Source organism: Chaetodon trifascialis, chromosome 22 (genome assembly GCF_039877785.1).
Source record: "Chaetodon trifascialis isolate fChaTrf1 chromosome 22, fChaTrf1.hap1, whole genome shotgun sequence".
Taxonomy (NCBI): Eukaryota; Metazoa; Chordata; class Actinopteri; order Chaetodontiformes; family Chaetodontidae; genus Chaetodon; species Chaetodon trifascialis.
The window spans coordinates 8,543,259-8,559,958 of NC_092077.1; the positions used below are offsets into that span (position 1 = coordinate 8,543,259).

Consider the following 16,700-nt stretch of genomic DNA (forward strand, 5'->3'; position numbering starts at 1 on the left):
TTATTAAACTCCATCTGTTGATTAATTTGGTGCGAGTGCACATTTTGTAAAAAGGTGGCGGTTCTTAATTTAAGCTTAAACGTTGCCGTTTGAAACCGCATCTCTTCAAAAGCATCATTAAGCATCAAATTAACAAAAGAAAACAACAGGGCTCCCTTCGCTGCTTGCTTATTTCTCTGGGCTGCAGTAGTTACAGGTATCAGTCACTGCTGCCTCCACAGCGGAGTGTTTTTCTAGTCTTGGCCGCAGAAGTCCCGCGCCTGCTGCTCTGACAGGGGAAATCATATTTCTACCAAAGGAATACGTTTATCTGATTTTTCAGAGCAGTTGCAGTTGGCAGCAGCTTGTGGATGTTTCACTTCAAATCCTCATCTACATTTTAAAACACAATTTAAACTCCTGAGATATTTGACAAATCCATTTGAACTCCAACAGAGGCCAGACCTCAGCGCTCAGCACCGGCGAACACACAGAGCGTCAACAGAACCAGTGCCACAATGTTGATTCATGTTGAGAGGGAATAAGATGATGTTTCATTGTGGTTCACAGCCAAAAAAAATGAGTCAGCCAGTATCTTTCTCTTCAACTTTGAAGCCTCTGAAGGGGGGGGGGGGGGGGGGGGGGGGTAGTAACATCCTCCGAAATAGCAATATCCGACTTAGTGTTTTCATGCCTTGTGTGCTCCATTCTGTTTGGAGTTTCAGAAATGTTATGTAAAAGTGAAGGAGGGGGATAACTTATGTAGGCCACGGCTCATGCCTTATATCCAAGCTGAAACAAATGGCTGCTTTTGTCACTGTGAATGTGCGAGAGGAAGACAGAGGAAGACGGCGTATTTGCGCTTAATTGCGTAATATGCACTGAAAGAGCGTCAGCCTGGCTTAACGTGCACGTGCGTTGGGTTTGTGCGCTTGTGTATCTGCGCGTGTGCCAACGAGGCTTTGGCCTTGCCGTACAGTTAGCGCCACAGTGGCTGACACACCGTGTAGGAGGCAACACGCCAGTGCTTTCCAAGCAGGCCTTCAACTGACTGTCTGCATTGAGTCTGCCGCTTTTCAGATGAGCGCTGCAACGCGGAAACGGAGAGAGGACGTGAAGACTGAGGGAGAGTGATGGCAAAGAGAGGGAGGATTTGGGGAAAACTGTCCGCTGTTCACATTGGTACAGACATAACTAACTGAACAGAGTAATTACATACAGATTTAGAAGTTTACAAGGACTGACGGGGAAACATACAGCAATTAAGCATTTTATTGCACCCAGTGTGGTTTACAGTCTGGTTTACAAGAGCTCCAGTCTAGTGCACATTACCGCAGCAAGGCTAAGCAGGGATAACTTGGAATCTCTATAAAGGAACTTGTTGGAAGTGATCGTTCAGCTGACAGCTCCAAAATGGAGAAGCAAAATATCTGGCTCGAACATTGAGTTATTCATGGTTATTTGTTCCCTAAGGACCGCAAGATAGTGCAGGCACAGACTTTAGGTTTCACATGCATGGCAGGGTGTGCTGAGGTGAATGCACAGAGGCCTCCAGAGCCTCGCAGCCAGCAGACAGAGCGAGCTCCAGCTTGACAGCAGCAGCCACAGTGCAGAGCTGTCAGTGACGCTGTCCGCGGTGCTGAGGTTCAGGCGCTGGCGCTGGCCGTGGCGCTGTAACTCCATTGTGCTCGTCATGGGGCCGAGCGGCAGTCCCTGGCGCTGTCCATGGTACCAGTTATCCATTGTGCTGTCCACAAGGGCTGTCACTGGCACTGTCCATGGCGCTGAAAGTACATCGCTCACTGCAGTGTCCATCGGCCATTTAGGCACTGAGGCACAGAGAAGTGGCATCATTTCTGTTCCTGAGGCAGTGAAGGAGGAAGTATTCAGATAATTTACTGAAATACACCATTACAAGTATGCATCCTGTATTTAAAATAAATCTTTAAGGTTTTTTTTCCATATCATTTTTTAAGGTCAAATGGTTGTTGAACAGAAACATTATTCTTTACATGCAGGTGTGTTTCTGGCCACCTGCGACTATAAGTATAAGCATGTTCAATATTCACTTTTTTAGCTCAGTTTTTGGTCTCCGCCGCCATATCCTGAGGCCATATCTGGCTCTTTAGCAGCTAAATGCCCCACTATGTTCACCAGCTAGTTGCTAACTGTGGCCATGGCGTTTGGTGCAGAGCAGGTTGTGCACAGTGGGTTCTTGGAGCCTTTTCACAGAAAACAGATGGCCGCTGTGACCAAAGACGACGCTATGAGAGCCATAAGAGTGAACAATACACTGAAGTTTCGGAGCAGACAGCTAAACAATGAGATGAAGCTTGCAATGAAGCTCTATAAAGATGGGGAGAGCTTTAAAATTGGTGATAATACTCTGTTGGTTCGTCACTTGGAGTGACCCCTGTCACTTTGAACAATGTAATAATGGTCATAAAAATATGAATTATAGCCACTTTAAGTACAAGTATGGAAATAGCATTAAAAAATGAAAAAAGCAATGAAAAAAAGTAAAATTTATCTTTATGCAGAAACATTTACCTTGCAAGTGTTACAGTATTATATTACAGTGTACATAATGATGGAGCTTCATACTGTTTTGGTTAATTTAACAAATGGTGCATCATAATTTTTCATCATTCTCAGTGGAGGAACCAAAGGATCCAAAATATTGAGAAATTAATATTTCATAAGAAGAAATAAAAAGTGGCATAAGATAGAAGCACATGTGTACCTAAAACTCCATTTTAGTATTTTCCACCCCTGTCGTGCAGTATAGTTTTAATATGTCATTTTCCCCAATGACACTTTTTATAGAGTAGCTTTGATCTCCCAGCGATGGAAGGAGCCATATTTTTTTAACTGTGAAACATTGGTTTTGTAAGAAGTACGTGACCAACATGACTGGGCTCAAGACGGCAATAAAGTCCATTTAAACTTGAATTTAGTGCTCTTCGTGATCGCTTTAACTATTCAGTGACGTACAGACGAGCGCAATATCTGTCCATCAAACATGAGCGCTGCGTGAGACGCGCACCTTTTAAAATATACATTATTGTGGTCCATTCTGTGTGAATCTCCCACTGAATGTTATATGGCTAGCGGGCAAATATCACTCAATCGTTATAGACTTAGAATCAATCAGGCATACACAATATGAAATAGAAAATCAATAAGAAAAACACAGCAGTCCGTGTTTCACACTGATTTGTATGACGTGAAACGATTTCTTTCGTGTGCGGCATCAAGCTGTTGTGAAATGACTGAAAAGCGCGACCTCAAGTGACACACTGCTGACGTAATATCGATTATCTGAATGTTTCACTTTGGACACAATCACCTGGAGTCGCACAGTGCGCACTTTTCCTCTCGCTCTTTTCTGCCACTGTCTCTCCGTCTCTGCCCGTCCATTCTCCATCCTGCGTTTCCTCCTGCAAGCATGCTGTGATCTCCATCGACTTCGTGCCAAAACCGAAAGCTTAAAGGACTTTTTTTTTTCTTTTACGACCAACCCTCCTTCATCCAACCGTTCAGTCACCGGATTTTGCGGGACTGCGTTCATTTTCCAAGCCGGTCTTGGGGCTACGCCGTCGGGACTGGTGATACTGGAGAGATTCGAGGAAAGCTACCACAGGTGAAAGGAGGTTTTACGACGCTGCGGTATAGATGATTGAACACTTTGAGCATTAACTCAACGCAATCTTCAGGCACCGGCGCACCGCGCTCCCTTTTATTGAAATATAGGGCGGCAATTGAGGTTAACACACTTTGGGACAACTAAAAGGGACGTTTACCAAGTTGTGTTTCAGAGCGAATAGAAAAAAAATACTGCGTTATTTCCCAACCAGGGATTCCTTAAGGAAGATGTGACCTTTTCTTTTGCGCACCGGCAATCCGACTAATCCAAGGAGCAAAACGCTGCTTCTCCACCACTTGCTCCATCTTGACATGTCTTTTTGTGGGATTACACGCGGAGATATGAGCATTGTGAGAGGCCGAGCTGGATTGTGAGATTACTATCTTTGCTTTTTATTTGTCTCTTCAAAGAGGAAGTGCTCGGTTTGTTCAATGGCTTCAGTGTCCAGGTTGTCAAGGCGCAAGGATGCCAGCCGCTGGCCGAGAATGTCGTCAACTTTCTGGGCTGTGCTGCTCCTGACAGCGCTGCTGGTCCTCTACTGCGGTAAGTCCCGGCGCTCATTCCTGACCGCACATCTCGGCTTTGGGGAGCGTTGGAGAGGAACGGTGGTGCGCAGCGGGTGTCATGAGGGAACGCTTTGGCAAAAAATAATAAAAAAATATATATGGAGCTGGTATCGACGATCGCTTTTAGCGTATTGATCTCACTAGTTGTCGACGTGACATTTCCCCCCTTTTTCTGAAAACACGCTTCTGGACTCAGCTGCAGGAACACACACTAAAAGCCACGTAATCCCTTAATCTTTTTCCTCCCTGCGCTCACTCATGCACACACAGACAGGCATGAGCAGACTTGTGCAGAGAGAGGGCTTAGATTAGAGGGAGATGTGTCTCATTGTCTGGAGAAAAGACTTTTCTCTGGATAGGAGGTGGGACACAAGTGTCCCAGAGGCCTAATTAAGTCTCTTGTGACTCCCTTTAATTCTCTCTCTCACGAACACACACACACACATCTCTGTCCTGAGGACTGTTGCTGTCAGTCTGACTTACTGAGGTCAGACAGTCATGCATCTGTCATATTGTCTCCGGACCAGGAGATGGAGCATATGAAGAATTCACATGAGGCATGCTGTAGAAAACAGACTTTTTATCTGCCATTAAGCCTTGCTCAGTTGGGCAAACAGTATATCTCAGCCCAGGCCATAACTCAAATATTGCCTGAGGATAGCCTTATTAGGCGGGTGCGCGCGCGCGCGCACACACACACACACACACACACACACACACACACACACACACACACACACACACACACACACACACACACACACACACACACAGTCCCAGTCTCTCTCTCCACTTCTCTGGCTGAGGATGGCTTTCCATTTCTTCTTCCCTGGCGCCCTCACACCTTCTCTCCCTCTCGCTTCCCTTCTCTGTCTCAAACTGCATCTGACTCACTTGTGAGGAAGATATCCAGCTGGCACACTGCGCTCCAGTCTGCTATGTGTGAAAAACGGAGGATATGTGCAATAGCCATGATAAGCCCATTAAAAAAATATTGAAAAAATGTAGCTATTTCATTAGCCGCCGAGCTAATGATGAATATAATGGTCTTGTGTTTGAGCTTATTAGCCGTGCCGGTGTTGTGCAGATTCATGACCATTTTCTAGAGTTTTCTTTGTAGCCTCTGCAACGGCCCCTCTGCCCCTCTTTTCTTCTTTAACAGATTGAGTTTGCTTTGTAATCACACCACCCTCAGGTCAATCAATCGGGTGGGATGGGGGTGTCTATATGAGGTAGAGCTTAAAGCTTCTGGATAGGAGGGTCTTTTTCTTCTTTTATGGTGCCTTCAGCCATGTCGATTGATCTTCCGCTTGTGTCCAATCAATGGTGGCTTGGGTGTTTGTTTCAGTCAGCAGTGTTTGACTGGGCGCCCCCCCCCCCCCCCCCCCCCCCCCCCCCATCCCCCACCCCTCAGGACCCCGACCTCCTACCAAGCAACATCTCACCCCTACTGGAACTTAATAATCGGAGCAATAGCGATTCTTTGATTTCTTGCTCTCTTTAGTAATCTCTTCACCCCATACTGCTGTGAACTGCAGCGCTGAGGCTGAAATCACTCCTTTTCTTTTATGGTGTTTGAACTCTGGAGAAACGACATGAGTGCTATACAATAACATAACATAACATACACCTGACTTTCTTTTTTCTTTCTACCGATTTGTGTATTTTAAACTATAGCCCACAGCCTCCTCTTCTGCTCTTGGCTCCTCTTTCTTCGATTTCTTCCCCTTTAGCTTTCTCTTTTGTCTTAGCTTGTGGTCTTTTTGGCTGATAAATCTCCAATCATCTGAACTTGCAGCTCAGAATATTTTACTGCTTTCTCTTTTAGCTTTGTCTTTCTTCTCATCCATTTCCATTTTGTTTGACCTTCCTCATCTGTGCAGTCCTTTAAAAAAAAATATTTATCCCTTTCTCTGCTCTATTTTGTTAATGTGTCCTTCGATGTCCTGTGTCTGTTATGGTACATACCTCCTGATTTTAGTCAAATTCAATCTTTATCTCCATCTCTAATGTAGCATTCCTCATATTCTATTCTCCTCTTTCTCACTTGCTCTTTCATCCTCTTCTTCTCTTTCCCTTTTCTTTCACAATCCATCATTTTTGCCTCTATTTTCTGGTGAAGGTCTGAGCTGAACTGACCGCCGCATGTTACTGCATGTTATGCAGACTGAGGTCTCTGCTCTCTCAGCAGTTTATTCCTGCCCCTTGCTCGTCATCTCTTGTCCTCTCGCCTGTTCCACTGCTGACCTCCTCTTTTCTCTTCTCTTCTCAAATCCAAATCATTATGCCAGAATTCATAATTTGATGACTTGAATATCGTTGGACTTGAAAATGAGGTTCAATTTTGCATTTTTGTCCTTTTCCCATATTAGAAATTAACCCAGACAGCAACAACTTCACGTTTCAAGGTCTCTACATTTTAAAGCTGCAACCAGCAGCTTATTCGCTCAATCAGTCCATTAATCGCTTGGTCTATTAAATATCAGAAAGTAGTGGAAAATGCCTGTGCATGCCAGTGGAAATTTTTCCAGAGCTCTAGGTGATGCCATCACGCATCTTATTTTGTTCAACCAGTTGTGCAAAAGCCAAAGATATCAATCTGCTGCAATGTCAGACAAGAAAAAACCAAACAATTGTCCCTTCTTAGGAGCTGGAACTGTCAAATTTGTTAATTCTGCCTGAGAAATAGTTGTTCTGACATTTTCTGATGATTGATTATTGATTAATTGTTGCAGTTCTACTAGATTTTATTGCATTTCTTCACAAAATATTACTGAATTTTCGTTTACATTCTGTTTTCAAATGTTTTCTTAATTATGGTGTTCTTCTTTGGCCATTAATACACTTTTTTTCAACATTGACTGGCTAGAAAAACAATATGTGTAGGGTTTCGTTAATGCTTTTATGCCAGTCTGAACAATCTAAACACTCTGCACTTTTCATTAGTCTGAATGACTTCTGACTGAAAGAAAAAAACCTGGTACGTATTGTAGAAATTTACATGCATGGCGTGTACTGTATAGCTATTGTTTGTACCAAGGGCAGTTTTGCTTTGCAGTGCTGCTGTGTTGTGCAGCCAAAGGGAGGAGGGGGATTGAGGGGAGCTCTGTGATTATGGCTATGACTCATATGGTGCCTGTCACCTAGAATCAACATCCAACTTCACACGATCTGCCGTCCTCACTCAGGCCCTTCTGAGAGGAAGAGATTGAAGAGAGGAGAGGAGACAATGTGGTGGAGGGAGGGACAGAAGTAGAAGCAAGAGCAGGAGGTGGCTCGACATCCTGCTCATGCCTCGATAAGAAGAGGGAGAGGTGAGGGTAGAAGAAAGGCAGGAGAGGAGGGGGAGGCAAGAAGGAGGGGAGGAAGGGAGCAATGAAAGGGAGATTTGAGGGATGAAAGAGAAAGGAAGGCAGAAAGAGGGAGAGAAAGGAGAGGAGCCCTGTTGAGGGTGAAAAAGAAGGCACGGTGTAGAAGGAGCAGGAGGCAAAAAAGTGGGAAAAGAAAGTGAAAAGAGAGAGAGGCTGAGAAGATAAATGGCAGCAGCTCAACAATTTAACTGCTCATACCGTGTTGGAAACTCTAATCACACAAGAATGCTTCAGTACCCTCTGATTACATTACAAAAGAAAAAATAAAAGCATTGTATTCTGTGCACTAGCTCCCTCCTCTGGAAGCTCTCAGCCATGCATTTGTTTGCCGACGGTGCTATTATGTATTCATGAGACTGTAGCCCTGCATGTGAGTCCGGAGGAAGATAGAGCCAGAAGGCTAGCTAATCAGTATGCTAATCTTAGCTCGGGAGAGCTAAGGAATGTAGCCACGGCTGTGGTCCTGCTCTGAACTGCAAACAGGGAGAAAGTGGAAGAGATGAGGGAAAATAGAGTAGCAGTCAGGGAAGAGGAGGAGGAGGAGGAGGTGGGGCAAATGATAGAGAAAAAGAAAGGAAGAGAGGCCATGCACAAGTCCTCTCACAGCAACATTCAGTGTCATACATGTTGCAATTGCTGATTCATTCCAGCCTTCTTTTATCCTCTGTGCACATACACACACCTACATGCTCAGACAGACATACGCGCTCAAGGGCAAACACATTATTCAATATGCTTTATTGGCGTGAATGTAACAAAGACACATACATTAGAGAGATTAATGAACATAACATCAAAGCAGGCACATACGTCACGTTGATGCACACACGCGAGCACAGCTGTATCAAAGCAGTTACTCAGGGTCATCCAGAAATATGTTAGTGCCCATGGCCTATTTGCACATACGTGAACATCACCCTGCAAGGATTTTTGGGAAGGTAGAAAGGTCGAGCACATGCATGCATGAGCACACATGCCACTGCTGTCAGGAACAAAAGCTCTCTGCTGCCACTTAAAGCTGTTCCCATCAGATCTCCCCGTCTCTCTGCATGGTCTCCTGTGTTTCCTTGTGCCTGTTTGTTTATGACTCGCTGCTGAATCGATGGATTGTTGACTGTTACTGAGAACAGCAGCTTGGGGGCATCCGTGGAGAAAAGATGGTGCGGCGCTCAGGCACCTCACCCTGTCGCTCGAAGACCTCCAAACACATAATCACACGTAGGCAGTGGAACAGAAGGTCTCAGATCGGTTCGCCTGCACGCACACACATGCACAAAATCTCTGTTGGAGATCGTCTGATTCACAAGGCGAGAAAATGGGACTCGACTGACCCCGAAAAATGCAAGAACTTGTGGGTGAGCACGTGGACATATTTGAATATCTTATCTTATTTTCAGCATAGCCTGGAGCCTCTTCCTCTGCAGGGAGGGAGAGACGGAGAGAGGAGCCACAGCCAGGAAGCAGCAGAAAGGGCTGCCGATGGCCCGGGGACGTAAATTCATAAAGGGAGTCAACCTGTTGAGTTTTTCCACCGAGAAAGTGAAGAACCACATTATGGACCCCCGGAAATGGGGCCAGAGACCGCATACATATTTGAGCAGCTTTTTAGAAGACAGCTTTGCAAAATTTAAAGACCATGATGAGTGTCATTTGAATGGGGGGGGGGCTGATATTGCTGTCATCGGGTAATGAGAATGCCATCAATGGAAAGCATCATGTTTAGTAAGGCAAGGAAGGAATATCAGGAATTTTTGCGACTTATAAAATATGAAGCAGCTATGGGATCTTTTTCAGTGTGCGCAGGGACCCATTGACATTAAATGGGAGGTGGCAGTGTGGCCACAGGCGGTGTGTTTTTCTGTGCAGCCCGTACTCGTGTCAACTCGTTGCTACTTACTGTTGTTGGCAGTGAGTGAGGAGAACGTTGTAGAATTAAGGGAATGCTTGTTGACAGGGATCTTCAGGCATATGGTTGCTGCTCTTGGCTCTCACTGTGAGGCAAAGGGCATCCATCATCCCATACATTTTACTGTAAAAATGTCTTGATGTTTGGACACACTTACATCAAAGCAGGGATGCTTTTTTTCTTTTTACAGTGACGAATTGCTAAAGTGGACAAGTGGATCATTGACTGAAATATCTGCACAACTATTGATGGGTTGTCATGAGATTTTGTACAGACGATGATTGCCACAAAACGATGAAGCCTTCTGACTTTGTTTATCCCCTAACATTTCCTCCAGCGCCACCAGCAGGTTGACGCTTTTGTTTTTGTAACATTTCTCAACCAATTCTGTATGAAACGAGGCACAGACATTAATGTGTATCTCAGGATGGATTTTAATAACTGATTAAGAAATTATGAATCACTTTGCTGGCTCATTTCATTCTCTTCAGTGCAGTTTCATCGTCACTGATTATATAGTTCACCTTTTTTTTGGTAACTATTCAAATGCACCTCAGTATGTGCTTTAGTCAGTGAATGCATCAGTGCACGGACTGTTCATCACTTATTCTGTCTTCAGCATAGCAGTGTGTAGCTAGTCCAAGCTGTTGCATTAAGTTCAGAACTAGCCTATCATTCATGGACTGTATATGAGGTTAATAGGCTCTGGTTGTTTATGTGGCTTTCATGGACGCAGCCTGCTGTGCTTTACTGCTGAACTAACACTGTGCTCAGTCACCAGTGAGGGGAGCTCAACTGCTGAAAGCTGCTTATCTGTTCAATTACAATTTAGATTTAGTGTAGTAATTTAAGTTTTAAGATCAATTGTAAACGATTTGTTCATACCCCCACTAAGAAGCCAATTTTAGCATTCTAACAGGCTAAAGTAAGATGATGAACAATGTAAAGATCCCTAACCATCAGCATGTCAGGTAGTTCATACATTGCCATTTAGCTCAAAGCACTGCTCTGCCGAAGTCCAGTTTTGTTCAATAATGGACTACAGTCATATTCAAGATAAGCAGCCACCCTGTGTTCTCTAAAAAAATCCTGTTTGGGTTCCACAAACATAGAACTCAAACAGGATCATTTTGAAATTACATTGACGAGACGTATTGTTCTCTGCAGCCTCTCACAGAATCAATGAATGCTGGCCTTTTGGTCGACAAGCCTAATACACATAACACTTATAAAGCCAGGTATGCAATCAATTACAGCCTTAGTGCCTCTCGTTTCAATATTACCACTCTGTGTGTGTGTGTGTGTGTGTGTGTGTGTGCGTGCGTGCGTGCGTGCGTGCGTGCGTGCGTGCGTGCGTGCGTGCGTGCGTGCGTGCGTACGTACGTGTGGGCCTGCCTCTTGTTAAACTATTGATCTTCGGTAAACACACAAGGAAAACTGCTTAATAGAAGGATGTAATGTCATTCATTGTGGCAGAGTATGTGCATGGGCCATTCCATACACAAACCTTCCCTGGCAAGGAAACAGTGGAGAGTACTTTTTAAGTATAGCAGGCTTTTTGTTGCAGCCACAGTAAATCCTACAAGTCAAGTTCATGCCTGTGTTTTGCAGTTTTGTTATCACAGCTTCATCTGTAGTGAAACAGCACACAGCCTGTTCCTCCACAGATGCTCCATGGCCTCAGAACAGTTAACAGCTACAACAGTTGGTGCACTTGTTTACACTGCGATGCAGTAAAAGTTGCATTAAATCCGCTTTGCTGTCTCACTGATTCTGTTTTTCTCATCGCTTCATCCCCTGTTCTTGGGTTTTAAGCCATTTCTGCCTGCACCTTTGCAGCCAGACCCTGCTGTGTAAATAAAAAAAAATGGATGCCATAATAACATGCTAATATGCTGTGACATTTACTTAATGTGAAAACAAATTGTGAAGTGTTTGGAGTTGGGCAAAGTATCGTCATAGCCGCTTCCATGGCTAATTGCACCTTAAATGCTCCGTGTCCCATCGTGAATTAATTTGGTGTCAATGTGACTTTAATTACCATTAAAACTGCATGTATAATATTTACATATCATATTGTAAGTCGTGCATGACTGCAGGTCTCAACAGGTCGCAGTCAAAAAAAGGCAAGTGTTAACTGCTTGCCCAGCTCTGTGATGACACTATAGATCAGGAGTTTCTTATTAAAGTGAAAGTACAAACGAAAATCTTAAGATTCGGGAGCCTCATTTGGGGCCTTTGACAAAAAAAAAGTGATTAATGTTAAGTCTTTGAAACCAATCCTGTGAATTGTGTGAGATGGCTTAATTGGGTCGGAATCTGGACAGAGTCTTGCGGTGTGTTCCAGCCTCGAGAGGATTCATGGATGTGCACTTGTGCTTGTTTTGCCTTGGGCCAGTAAGCCCATTCAGAGAGAGATGCTAAAGCTACTCCCCCTTTATTACTGCAAAAAGCAATTGCTTGGAAGAAAATGCCAGAATGGTGCTTTGAATTCCTGGAGGGGCCCATCACTGAGACGCGGCCCACGGAGCTGAGACAGCTAGCATCTGGAGCAAAGACATGGCGGTAAAGTGGAGAGAGGAAACGGGAAGGAGGGAGGTGGAGACGGGGAAAGAGGGAGTAGGATGGCGGAGAGGCAGTGAGAATGAGAGAATAGGAGACGAAAGAGAGACGGACAGAGAGCACAAGGGAGGCAGAGAAATGGTGAGTGCGAGACGAGGAAAGGGGTTGACGAGGGAGCAGTAGAAAGAGCTTGAGAGAGAAAAAAGGACGGCGCAGGCAATGAGACAAAAGACAGACAGACGAGAACACTCAGACGGTCCACCAATTGACAGCCGGTTGGGGAATAAAGTCAGCTAACACAATGAAGCAGTCGGCAGACAGACTCGCTACGGAGTAGCCGAGAGGCTCTCAGAAGTAGAAACAAATATTACATTAGAAGAGACAGAAGCCATTTGTCACAGTGGGAGACCTGAGAGGTAGTTAAGAGGCAGAATATAGGGACCCATGGCCTGCTTGATACATGTCGCTGCAAGGAGGAAATTGTGCTGAAGTCAACTCCGTTCAATCAATTGTCTGGTGTCCTTCAATGACTCCTGCACTTAACAAGATAACGCCGCTACAAAGTTTTTGCCAACCCAACTCTCAAGAACTTGTTATAGGGCCTTGAGGGCTTCCCCTCATCCCCCCTCCGGATCCTTTAGTCCCTGCCTTCATCCTCTTTTCCCCCATTCTGCCAGCCTGTCAGCCGCACTACCTCCACATCAAGGCCCAGTGACATACATGCTGACAGCCACGATTCAATGTTAATGTTTGTGGAAGATAAATCTGCTGGACATTTATGGCCTAAATGACAGCTGCACTCTCTTTGCACCCAGATGTCAAAGACGGTTGAGATTGTGAAACCATTTCAAGGATTGTTAGAGACAGACAGACAGCCAGCCGGTCACCTGGTCAGTCAGTAAGTCAGTTTGCATTTGGCTCTGTGCCACGAGGTGCATTACCTGAACTTCAATTTGAAATGCACTTCATTAAAAAATAGCTGGAGTAGATTTTTCATATAACAAAAGCATCTATTTTCTTGTTGTCTCTTTCTTTCTGCCTTTTCTATCCCTCTCTTTCTCCCCAAGTTAAGCTCCTGACGCTATCTGTGATTGATATGGAAATTACAATGCGCTTGCCCTCATTTATCTTGCACTATTGCTTGTTGCTGCTCCAACAACCATTTTGGGATGCAGAAACGATGAACTGATTTGTGGCTGCTGTTGTAGAGAGCAAAAGGGATATACTGTAAAGATTTGATTTGAGACCCTGCATAGCCCAGAGGATGAGGAAGGTTTCCCGTTCTAATGGAAAAGCAGCATCTGTGCCTGTGAACAAGGCATAACTCCAATATTTCTAGAGGCTCATGTGTCCCAGAAGCCGCGTCACTAATCATATGAGTCCAATCTATCACAGAATATATAAATAAGTAATACAATGCAGTTGAATAATTTAAATGTATGCATGTATGACTATAAGACCTCCCCATTTAACTAACATTAACCCGTGAGTATGAATATTTACGTTTAATTTCCTCACTCCTCACTCGAGTCATAGTACACATTTAATCACGTTTAATGCCAACTCATTTTCCATTTTCCCGGTTGTTATTATATTATAGGCAGTACCCAAATTGTGTGATGTCAGCGGGTTCAAGTCTCAACATCTGTAATTTGTTCTTTTGAACGGATATTAAACTGATGTTTGACACTATTAATTATATGAAAATGGATGTGAAGCTGGCTGTCTCCTGAATTTATTTGTTAATTTCAGCTAACTTTTTTAACCATTTATCCACCACTTTTTCTGTATCTTCACCATTTATATCCACTACGTTAAACTGTCAACTGTTTATCCATTAATTTGTGTCTTTTTGAACCATCAATTAACATCAGCTACTTCAACTGTTTACCTATTGCTTTTACTTAACTAATTCAACTAATTCATTGTGGTATTTCAACTACTAACCATTACTTTAAGCTAATTGTTTCAACTGTTTATGGTTAGCGAAGTACTTCAACTATTAGCCTACTTTTAGCTAATTATTTAAACTGCTTATTCATTATGGTTAGCTAACTATTTCAGCTGTTTACTTTCAGCTAACTTTTTCAATTGCTCACTCCAGTATTTTAGCTAACTGTTTAGACTGCTTACTTGCTAGTTAGTTATCCTCTCCCTCTCAATGGCAACATGTAGGGTTCAGGTGCTACAACTGACTCAATATGTGGATTAACCCCTTGTTCAGACTAACTGATATATATGCCATTATAGTATGAATATATGTTGATATAGTTATAATTTGAAGTATTAACTTCCATAAAAGACCCCAGTCAAAAAGGTTACCAAACCAAATTAATAATTCCTCTTTTAAGCTTTTAAAGATGTATTATTTAGAGTCATCTTAGTTATTTGCATTCATAACTCCACCATCTAATTCAACAAATGTTGATGCAACATAATTAGAGAAGTTCCCAAGAATATGGTGATGTTGCCTATAATTAGCAACAAGTTTAGTGCAGCATCAAAGCAACTGTCTTTTGCAATGACCATGTTGGAGGAGAAATTAAGGTTAAAAATCCTTGAACTGGATAAGCCTGATCTCACACTACAGCAGCAAAAAGCCAACTGGTATGACAGAAAAGACTGGAGGATGCTGCTGCCTGGAAAGAGACAATGCAGTCAGGTGAAATAAGTAACTGAGCTAAACATTTGCAGTTTTAACCTCTTTCAGAGCTTTAACATCCTCTTGCTACAAGATTCTTAATCTTAATTTGACAGATGGGGTGTATTTACTAGTCTAAACTGCGTTAATGAGAGTAAAGGTGAGACTTTTTTAAAGTTTTCAGTTCATGAGCCTATAGTCACACAAGTCATTAACTGTCACTGTATCTGGCCAAAAAATGAACATGTTTTTTCAACTGATGCTTCAGCAAGTTTGGTTTGTACCAGGTCTGTACTGATACATATTGCTTCCAGGAAATAGCCACTGCCTCAAACTCTTGAGTCAAGCCAAACTGACTGCCAGCGATTGAGATGGGAGCATTACAACCTTGAAGAGTGCTACAAACACCATGTGAAGTTTGCTTTAGCACTACAGACCCGTGAACTCATCTTGACCCGACTTGACTCGGCCGCTGGTAATAGCAGCTCCTGTACATAGTCCCTGCCCTTGACACTTCCCATACATTCTGCTAGCAAGGCTGCAGACTGACTCTTTTTCAGTAGTAGACCACAGTTATATTGAAGATAAGCTGAATTCAAAAGAACCTGTTTGATTTACTTCAAAACATAGAACTATTTTGAAATCACAGATTGTTGATTTAATGGAAAATTATTCTCAGCTAGAATTGGCCTGATTTTCAGATAGGAGCAGAGTAAAAACCCTTGATGATTTAATTTCATTTCATCGACTAAATGCAGGCTGCAACTCAACTGAAGGACAGTGAAGCATAAATTGCTTTTCTTCCACTCAATTCTAGCACATCCTCTTAGCGTGCTATGTATGTTTGTTGGTCAAAAATGTGTGCAGTGCCTAGCACTCCAAAACCCAGAAAACCTTAAATGTTTGATATATTTAATGGTCTGGTATAGGCCAAGACACCTAACACTCAAATTTCCTGGCAGTAGCTGGTTGTTGAGGGGCGTGTTTGTCAAGCCTTTTGTCAATCGTCACCTCTGGGGGTTTGTCTTGTAAAAGGGGGTGAAGATGATCCCTGTCTGCTCTATTTCTCTTTAGCCTCCTGACACAGTCTGAGGGAGAAAGCAGCAACATGCAAGAATAGAGGCAGAGATGCAAGACAGAAAGAAGACGAGTGTGTGAAGAGAGGTGGGACAGAAGGTTAGCACTGCTGCAAGGGACACAGTAGGAAATGTTGCCTGAAAGTGCTCAGCGAGCTGCAGCAGCGTAAATCCAGCTGATACTCCTCTACATGCTGAAACATGCCTCGGCTATGAATGCGCGGCAGGCTGGAGGAGATTTTGTATTTCTGTTGTGCTCTCGTGCTATCTCAGTCTCTCTTTGTATACAGTATTTCCTGCCTCCCCAATCTCCCCAGTGCATTCCGCTCCCCCCCACGCCCCCAAGCCTTTGGCAGTGATAAACCCCTTCATTGTCACAGTGACAGCAGAACATGCGAGTTATTCTTGCCTCTTCAGGGTTGAAGAGCTCATTATGACTTCTCAGCAGGGACCCTATAGGCAACAATATATATGTGATGTGCGTGTGACATAGTGAGTAGAATTCATGCAAATGCACTCTATTTTGAATTATATTGTTGGTTGTTACACTTTCTGCGATGCAACACACATTATCGCTGGCTTAATCCACATTTCAAGTGGAAGCCTCCATTTACAGTAGACCCATCTCAGGAGCAGCATATTGAGATAAAAAGCCCAACACAGTTTTTTTTTGATTTGCATGCTTTTTGCCACATTTTCTGTCTGGTTTCTTTCCATGCATGATATCATCTTGGAATGTATTCAAATGGTGTAAGTGGCTGATCTTGGTGCCATTTGTGAAAATGACACATTTTCGCACTGATTATTTGATCTGATATTGGACTTGTGTAACTCTTAAGAGAAATGCTATCCCACCTCAGGCATTAAACCGGGATATTATCTGCCATTTTTATGTGAAAGAGACACAATCTGCATATCTTCAGTACTGTCTCAGACTCCGTGTGAGTAGAACA

The 16,700-nt window shown here is 43.5% G+C and overlaps 1 protein-coding gene across 2 annotated transcripts in view; it reads left to right on the forward strand.

Annotated features, from left to right (window-relative positions):
* The first annotated feature begins 3,173 nt into the window (after positions 1-3,173).
* LOC139350832 (chemokine-like protein TAFA-5) overlaps positions 3,174-16,700 on the forward strand; it is a 142,808-nt gene continuing 129,281 nt past the window's right edge. Inside the window, exon 1 of one of the 2 annotated variants that reach the window (XR_011603546.1) lies at positions 3,174-4,168. Coding sequence is in view for 1 of the 2 variants with exons in the window: in XM_070992452.1 (XP_070848553.1) it covers positions 4,057-4,168 (112 nt within the window). In the remaining variant the exon portion in view is untranslated. The remainder of the gene's footprint in view (positions 4,169-16,700) is intronic. The other variant, XM_070992452.1, reaches the window with a different exon arrangement.